The sequence below is a fragment of the Engraulis encrasicolus genome, chromosome 3 (genome assembly GCF_034702125.1).
Source record: "Engraulis encrasicolus isolate BLACKSEA-1 chromosome 3, IST_EnEncr_1.0, whole genome shotgun sequence".
Classification (NCBI taxonomy): Eukaryota; Metazoa; Chordata; class Actinopteri; order Clupeiformes; family Engraulidae; genus Engraulis; species Engraulis encrasicolus.
The window spans coordinates 39,903,058-39,912,550 of NC_085859.1; the positions used below are offsets into that span (position 1 = coordinate 39,903,058).

Genomic DNA, 9,493 nt, shown 5'->3' on the forward strand with positions numbered 1-9,493 from the left:
TCTCTCTGAGTAGCTCTCTCTATGTCTCTATCTCGCTCTCTCTCTGTCTCTCTCACACACATATAGTACACACACACACACAAAATATCTCTGAGTAGTTCTCTCTCTCTCTCTCTGACTATCTCTCTGTCACACAAACATGTACACAAACACAATCTCTCTGAGTAGCTCTCTCTCTCTCTCTCTCTCTCTCTCTCTTTCTCGCTCTCTCACCCTCTGCCTTTCTCATCTTTATCTCTTTATCTCTCTCTTGCTCGCATCTCTTTCTTGACACCGCTTCAGAGTCTAGCTTTCAGGTTTTCATGTCCATGTCAAAGAATCAAGTGACTCATCTAAATATACATTAGCTCATATCAAAGGTATCTCCCGTTTCAATCACCGTCCATGACCACCGTACTTTTTGATATGAATCCCTTTCCTACCTGAAACACAACCTCAACACGGGGGCAGACAGTTGGTTAATAAGCAGAGGTACCAGCTTGCTTTATTTCAGATGACAGCCTATCTGAAATCAACTATGTGCTGTTTTCTTTCTTCCTTTAGTCAAGGCTCTGTTCACATATGGATCTATGGTGTGATGCTTAATGTGAAGCATTACTCCGAAAGGACAAACTGATTAAAGGAAACACATTGTGTTAGATGACCCCTTTCTCCTGGCCTCTTAAGAAACATCTGTTGGGTCTTTTTTGTTTGTTTCTGGAGGCGCATCAGCGCCAGGGTTGCCAGATGAGGACTGATTTCCAGCCCAAAAAATACTCAAAAACCGCCTGGAAGCACTAAATCCCACTCTTCTATTGATTTCTATGGCCAATTTTTTTTCTGCAAAAAGCCATTTTTACCAACAGACGGCCATCCTAAGCAGCCCAATTGGGCAGGAAAGCGCCCAATCTGGCAACACTGAACAGCGCTGTGTCAGTTCACTTCCAACAATCAGAGGATCGCTTCAGCAGCAGCAAAACAGTAGCACAAGCGGAGGGATGATTGGGGGTGCAGAGAAACCACATTAGCGCTAATTTCCTGGAAAACATGATTTGCCTCGGAGGTTGTAGCGAAGATGTGTGTAAAAAACACTGCACATGCTCTGATCAGTCTGAAATAGGTAGCAAATTACCAGCCAGCCTGCCTGAGTATCAACCTGTTAATTGAAATTGTGGTGGAAAACAAGGAAAAAAATAACCGTGCCATACAATTTCGCTGCTGGCAACTTGTTTGTAATTAACACCACTTAGTATACAATGAACGCTACAAAAATGAATCAATGTCTCATAACACGATTAACTCCTTCATGCTAAATATCTGAAGAGATATTTTTTTTGTATTAAATGATTTTGTTAACACTATGCCTCTAAATATCCCTGTATTCGCAATGTTATATTGCTCACACCACCGGTTCAAGTATCATTCTCATCAGGTGGTGTGATCGCTCTTGTTTGAATGCTCTGCTGTTTGGGAGCAGTTGGCATTTAGAATAGATTCTACTCAGTGCTTAATTTGAGGGAGAGCAAGGGGGATCTAGCTCCGGAACCTCAGACGAGAGCTCCGGAACCTTGGATGGAACCTCAGGGAAAGACATCACAGACCCCCCGCTCCGGGACCTCCCGCTTGACAAATTAAGCACTGATTCTACTAGTAACCACCTCAAACTGAAGTGCTGGACAATCCTGTTTTGTCTCTTCCTGCCACTTACTCTGACAAGCAGAAGTCGTAAAGCACAAGAAGCATACCCATACAATCACTGAAGCTAAATTCTTTCATGCTAATGCAAACACTAGCTGCCCATACCTGTTGCTGTTCATGCGGTGGGTACAAAAATCAGGTAGGCTACCTGGTACAGTGTTTTAGGGAAGCCAACAAGGGGGGACAAAGGGGTCAGTTGTTCCGCGCCCAGAGATGGAGAGGGGGGGTACAAAATTGGGTCCTCATTACACTGTAGTATGTATTGGATGGAGGGCCCTTTCAGATGGCTTTGTCCCAGGCCCAGCAAAAGCTGTGAGCGGCCCTGACAGTGTGTTATGGCGATGTGACTCAGGGGTACTTTTTCTGTTGGGACTTCCTTTTCATGACCCCCCACCTCCCATTTTCCAAATGCATAAACATATTTTTGCTAAACTTAAATGTTAATCATCGGAAAAGTAAATACATGTATTACACATTGAAGTGAATAGTGTTACTACTGCCAATGTATGGAAAGGTAGTACCTTCAGCAACCGCTGCCCTAATGCTCTGTAAAATGGGAAAAATGCCCATGAAGACCCAGAATCAAATCCTACCACACTCCCACTACTTTCCTGCCCAAAAACATTCACTGTCCTATGTCACAAAAGACACAAAGACACTAAAATATTTACACATCAACATAAAAATAAATAAATCAGTAAAAACCCTTACCTGTCCACTTGCACCTCTGCGTCTCTCCTCTCCACAACGCGCTGGCCCTCCCCGTTCAGCATACTCTTGCTGTTCTTGATCAGCCTCAGCACGGGCTCGATCTCCTTCAGCAGGTCATTGTTCTCCTCCACACCGTTGAGGAGCAGTGGAGAGTTGCCACCACCTCCTCCTCCCCCACCACCTCCACCTCCATCCATGAGGAGGGGGTCCTGCTCTATGAGGGAGCTGAGAGAGCGCGGTGGCTCCTTGCGCGGCCCCGCAGTCGCGGTTGCCATGGTCACGGTGGAGGAGAGGTTCTCGATGGCCCGCAGCTCCTTGCTGCTGGTGCTGAGCGGAGGAGGAGGAGGACCGCCGCCGCCGCACTGCCGCTCGTAAGCCTTGGAGGCCGGGTAGACGGGCCGGGTGACACGCACGGTCCTCTGGCGCCCGTCGCCGCTCAGCGTGGTCTCCAGGTGCGTGGAGAAGCCCTCGGGCCCGCGCAGGATGAGCACGGCGTGGCTCTCGGGCGACACGTTCTTCAGCGTCTCCAGCGCGCGCTCGTAGCTCATGTCCACCAGCGGCTTGTTGTTGACGGCCAGCACGATGTCGCCCACCTGCACCAGGCCGCACTCCTCGGCCGCGCCGCCCCGGATCAGGTCCGACACGATGACGGGCGGCTTGCAGACGCGCTGCTTCACCAGAAATCCCAGGCCGCCCACCTTGCGCTTGAACAGGCGCACGGAGATGATGTTGGGCTGCAGCTGCCGCACCACCACGGGCATGGGCTCCAGCAGCTCCTGCTGCAGGTGGAGGCTGTGGGGGCTGCTGCTCAGTCTGTCCATCACAAAGCGGGACTGACGCTAACCGCTAACTGACGCTGCCGCGGCTGGAGGAAGAGAGGAAGAGAAGAGGAGAGGAGAAGAAGTGTTAGGAGAGGACCAGCCGAGTGTATAGCAGCTGTGCATAAAGCAAAGAGCTGGACTGCTACTGTCACTGCTACTGCTCCAGTCTGTCCATCGCCAAGCCGGACTGACGCTAACAGCTAACGCTATCGCGGCTGGTGGAAGAGAGGAAGAGGAAGAGGAGAGGAGATGTTAGGAGATTTTTTATTTTTAGCACCCATTTATTTTGAATCGTGACACTAGTTAAAATGCTACATTACACTCCATAGAAATTGACACCTTGCACAAAGTGCAAGAAGGGAGGAACCTTCTCCTTCACAACATCTTTACCACTTGAAAATAAGTCTACCATCATCATGAACTGCCCAGAGTCCCTAATCAACACACCAGATATCCTCAAACATCGTGAGATTTTCCGTTGCATTAAAGTAGGCAAATTCAGTTACAATCCTTGTTTCGACCAGAGTTTTAAACATATCTCTTAAATCCACCACTTTTCCCGTTTACTCCAACCTATAGCATAGAGATAGAGATGTTACGAGAGGACCAGCTCAGTGTGTGTAGTAGAGTAAAGTCAGATCTCTCTCTCTCTCTCTCTCTCTCTCTCTCTCTCTCTCACGCGCGCGCACACACACACACACACACACACACACACACACACACACACACACACACACACACACACACACACTACATACACACAAGATTTAAAAACTGGAAAAGTGTCCAAAGTGTCCAGGTGTTTCAAAAACAGTGACTATGAAAAGGAGCTGGACTGCCACTGCTGCAGTCTGTCCATCACGGAGCCAGACTGCTAATGTTGCTGGTAGTCTGGAAGATACGAAGGGAGAGGAGATGTTTGGAGAGGACACGGTGAGTGTATGTGGTGCAAGGAGCCGAACTGCTGCTAACACTGCTGTCTGGAGGACACTAATGCCTCTTTTCCACTGACAGTTTTCTGGTACAACAGCTCAACACAGCTCAACACAGGACGACTCAGCCGCCACTTTTTGCTTTTCGAATAGGCACGACACAGCTCAACTATAGCTCAATACAGCACGACTCGGCTGCCACTTTTTGCTTTTCAAATAGGCACGAAATAGCTCAATTGCAATGCAAAATGGTGGCCGAGTCATGCAGCGTCGAACTGTTAGCCTACCAGAAAAACGGCAGTAGAAAAGAGGCATATAGGAGAATATAATATAAAGGAGTGCAAGGAGAGTGTAAGGCAATGCAAGGCAAGGCAGATTTATTTATGTATAGCCTATAGCACATTTCATACACAAGGGAGCTCAATTCAATGTGGTTTGTAAAGAAATGTCAAAAACAAAGGCAAAGTAAAAGAAATATGCCAACAAGATTCAAGGAATGGGTGTAATGCAAGGGAGGACAACTGTAAACTCACGTCTCTAGTCCACCAAACATGCACTCCTCCATCGCACTGCCTTCACCCTCAGCGCCTAAACCTCCAGTATATGCTTCACACACTCCTGCCCTGGTGTCTCTCGTATCTCATTCTCCAATGAAAGATGTCTCACATGCTTCCCTCATCATCAATGGGTTTCATCGCACCACACAACCAGAAATCTCCAATTGATCTATGTACAAAAGTGTTTTCATATACAGTATATGTTCATATACAGTAAGTGTTTTCATATACAGTAAAGCCGAAGTCAATAACACTATAGAAGCCAAGCAAAATGCATTGATATGCATATGATTTTTGTTGACATTGACAGGGGTCCTGCCCTGAAACTGTAAAGAAAACATGAGGATATATAAACATGTGATGTTCATAATTTACATAGGCAATCTGCATTGACAGATAGATTACTTTTTGGGGGGCTGTGGGGCAACATCTCTCCACGTGTCCATGTCCAGGCTCCCTGCCTACGGCAACCCAGGTTCGAATCAGGTCTGGATCATTTTTCCGTCTACACCATCTCTCTCTTCCCCAATTGCTTCCAGTCTGTTCTACACTGTCCTATCTAATCAAGGCTAAAAATGCACATAAAAGGTACAGGCAGGCCCCCGCCATCTAAAGTCTCAAGTCATGTCGGTCTCTTAATTGGCAGCACCTGGTTACAGAGACAATGTGCAACTGACCCATCACCAAGGGAGCACTGATATTTCAGGAGGGGAACACAGAGGAGACAGTGAGGCCAAGTGGATGGGCTAAGGAAGGGAAAAACCAGCAGAGCAGAAAAGAAAAAGAAAGACAAGAGAGAAATAGAAAGAGAAAATGTATGAGAGCAGAGAGGAGGAGGAGGAAGAGGGTTGAGGGATGAGTGGCGATCAGTAGAGGATCTAACAGAGAGGAGGATGAGGGGGGAGAACAGTGAAGAGAGGCAGAGGAATAAAGGGAGCACAGGTTAGGAAGAGAGAAAAATATCTTAGAACAAGACGACATCAGGAGGTGAGAGTGTGTTTGAGTGGAGAGAATAAAAGAAGGGAACATGAGAGGCAGAGGACAGGACATGAAGACAATAGGCTACCAAATGACGAATAACGTAAGGGGCAGCTATGAAATAAGGCAAGCGGAGAAGAGAAATACGCATGTGAACAATTACAGGGAAAAGAGGAGAGGAGTGGGCGGATAGCTGTAAGATGACAGGAGAGAAGTGGAGCCATTGTACCGGTCCACGGAGGCCTGGAATCCACACGAGGCTTGGAGAGCACAGTGGATCAGCGCGTGGGGAGAGAGACTTGAAAAAATGACACAGCACGTGGTATGGACGCCAGCAGGGATTATAAAACATAACAGTTGCATGCAAAAAAATCTTGTAATAGTTCTCTGTACGATGAGAGACTTGAGTAGCTGAGAGAACAAGCATAGAACTAGGTCCGTATTTTAGCGCGTTAAGGAAGCGCCTGGGTCAGGAACTACAAAAACAACTAGATGTTTACACTTAGGTTAGATAACAGCGCGAAATTTTCACTCCAGAAGTGGATGACTCACACACATTGGGCTTAACAGGGCGGCGGGGGGTAGTTACCAACGACCCGGCATGTCCTTTAGTCATAGTTGTCCGTTTGACACTTGCACAATTGTGGGGCCCAACGATTTGACAGGTCATTAAGGATTTGGAGGGTGCAACGAAATGAAGCAGTTATTAAATGACAAAAATCGTGTGCGTATTAGGCTACTAAGCCAGCCAAACTAGGGTCACCTTGTGTAATAAGTTAGAAGGAGGTCGCCACTTTTATGTATAATTCATATTTTTCACAGCAGGTGATACCAACGGCATAATGTTTAATTTAGGCAACTGAGTGTGCTGTCGTAATAATTTCTGACAAAAAATACCAGGTTGGCTGCTACAATAACTATTGTCATGTCTCCTCACTGACTGCTATGACTCATTTCTTTCCACCTCCAAAACGCCAACGACTGCCACACTGTAACGGCCCAATACATATTTTAAACAAATAGTCCCAACAACAACAGCAACACATTAAGATTTTTCACAAACCACTAGCCTACACTATTCTGTTGGCCTTTGGTTTAAACTAACTTCGTCTTGTAGAAATATAATAGGCCTATATTTAAACCACCAAAGAGGAAATGCAGGGCAAAACAAGATGAAAGACGAAAACGATTAAAACTTACTTAGTTTTGACGGATATAATCATTGTTTCACACAGTCCCATGGCATGCATGGCGTCAGCTATCCGTTTTTATTATTTACATAGCTGCACAATATAGACACGCGCCCACTTCCAAATCCCACACAGCTGGTGCACACTTGCTGCACGTGGAGAAAAGCTAGTTGTTGTTGTTGTTGATGGATGCGAAGCCGTTCTCGACATATTTACCAGAAAACTTTTCTGACTTTTGGTCTGATAATAAGAAGCTACAAAATATTGGTTGAGGACGAATTCACAGTCTCCGAAACACAAGCCGACAGTTTCCCTAGTCCGAGTGGGAAATTAAATCTATAACGGCACACACTAGTTGCTCTTGATCTGCACGCCACAGCACAATTTCTGCATAAAACACTTCTCTGGACTTGAATCAGACCGCATTGTTGACACACGGCTTTCAAACTTCTGAAGCGCATTCTTTTGGAAATTAGTTTTCACATCAACCCTATCACTGGTCAACAGAAGAGTGCTCACCTTCTCAAAAGAATGAACGGAGATTCTGAACCAAACGCTTGGATAGTCCGGTCTTTCGTGAAATCTTCTGTGCAGACTTAAATTCTTCTGATGTTTTTCGTTCCTCCGGTGTCTGCAGAGTATTCGCCACAGTCCAACTTGAAGCTTGTCACATCAGAGAGGCTGCATGACTGAGATCTCACGAGCGCTCTGGCGCTGCGCTAAAATATGGAGAGGGGGACAGACTGTTATGAGCTCGCTGTGGGTCGCACACGGGCATTTATTCTGCGCGCAATGATGCCTTCTTCTTCTCCTCCTGTCATCAGAAGGACTGGTCTCTTCTCTCTGACGTACCACCGCTTTAATGGCTCTGTTTACAACCTTATTGACAGAAGGGGAAAAAATGAAATATGTAGAATATCATTACAACTGATGGACAATTACTCATCATGATTCCTGTGTAATTAATAGCAGAGCTCGGCTGATGCAGTTCAGGCTATTACACTGTCATTCATAATCATGTGTTATCTTTCGAAGAAGTTATTGGTTTACAGCATGTGCTAATGCCTTAATTGTTCCAAATCCCATTCGATCATTTGTTTTGGTATAGTTTCACATCTATGATGAACAGAGAGAATGATGCCGTTTGCAACATTTCATTTACTTGCTGTGTTTTCACATTTTGGGCATACAAGCTACAGTACGAGCTGTGACATAGAATAATGTGCTTCAATACGTGAATTATTGAAAAAAAACTGAGGTAAATGTGTAATTAAATGACAATAACCTAAACCAGATGCTTTGTGAACAAGGGCAACAGTAACATGTTAATAAACGTATTTGTGAAAATGTATGTGTTGAGAGAGTAATCAGTATGATTTATTAGCCTACATGTTCTACAACCCCTCCTTTAACCTTTGACTCTAGATGATCTCTGAAACCCTCCAACTCACAGAGAGAGAGAGAGAAATTCTCTGTGTGTGTGTGTGTGTGTGTGTGTGTGTGTGTGTGTGTGTGTGTGTGTGTGTGTGTGTGTGTGTGTGTGTGTGTGTGTGTGTTTCTGAGAGAGATAGAGAGTTTGTGTGTGTGTGTGTGTGTATGCGTGCACGTGTGTGCATGCGTGCGTGTGTGCGTCTCACATACATTTCTGCCGATTCAGGGAAGAGACTGTCCAGGGACAAAGGGCCAGGGACGGTGCCCAGTACTGCTGCTGCTGCTGCTGGAGATTTGTCTTCTTATGTGACGTATGCACAGGGACAGACTATGATTCCATGGGGCCCCTGGGCCAGACAACAAGCAAGGCCCCCCTCCATGGGTGTTGGTGGTTTACAAAAAGAGTCAGGGTTTCAGACCAGATCTTAGAGATCCTATGTTGTTGGGGGTTCGGGGGTATGGCCCCCGAGAAAATTTGGAACAGTTGTTAACAGTTGTTTTTGTTTTTTAAGCCTGTTTTGCCTTATGACAGGACAGTGGAGGAGAGATAGGAAATAAGTGGGGAGAGAGACAGGGAAGGATCGGCAAATGACCCAAGCCGGATTCAAACCCAGGTCTCCGGCTTAGTAACCCAGTGCCCTACCCCCGGTAGGGCCATATTGATAACTGTTGTTAAAACTGTGACTTTACTGTAAAGTAATAAGGAATAATGAGACATAGAGGCATTGACATTGACATCAGGGATCCCCTTGACTCTTGGCCCCCTGGTCCTGGACCCGATAGGCCTGTGCAATAATCCCATCCTTGCGTATGTGGCCGAGGAGATCCCACCCATGCAGCCTGCAGCCTGCCTGCCTGCTGACAGGTCTCACAGGGCCCAGGACAAAGTCATCTCTATGGGCCCCCTACCCAACAGTACAATGTAATGGGGACCCAATTAATGTAATGGGGACCCTATCTCCCTGGGCCTGGGACAACATACCCCTTTGTCCTACCCCTGCAGCCCGCTGCCTGCCTGCCTGCCTGCCTGCCTGCCTCTCTGCCTGCCCGCCTGCTTGCCTGCCTGCCTCTCTGCCTGCCCGCCTGCTTGCCTCTCTGCCCGCCTGCCTGCCTCTCTGCCTGCCCGCCTGCCTGCCCGCCCGCCTGCCTCTCTGCCTGCCTCTCTGCTTGCCTGTCTGCCTGTCCGCCTGCCCGCC

General features: G+C 46.9%; 1 protein-coding gene across 1 annotated transcript in view; it reads right to left on the reverse strand.

The window, feature by feature from the left end:
- nos1 (nitric oxide synthase 1 (neuronal)) overlaps positions 1–3,209 on the reverse strand; it is an 81,677-nt gene extending 78,468 nt beyond the window's left edge. The window contains exon 1 of the mRNA XM_063193933.1: positions 2,389–3,209. Within this exon, the coding sequence (XP_063050003.1) occupies positions 2,389–3,209 (821 nt within the window). The remainder of the gene's footprint in view (positions 1–2,388) is intronic.
- Positions 3,210–9,493: the final 6,284 nt, after the last annotated feature.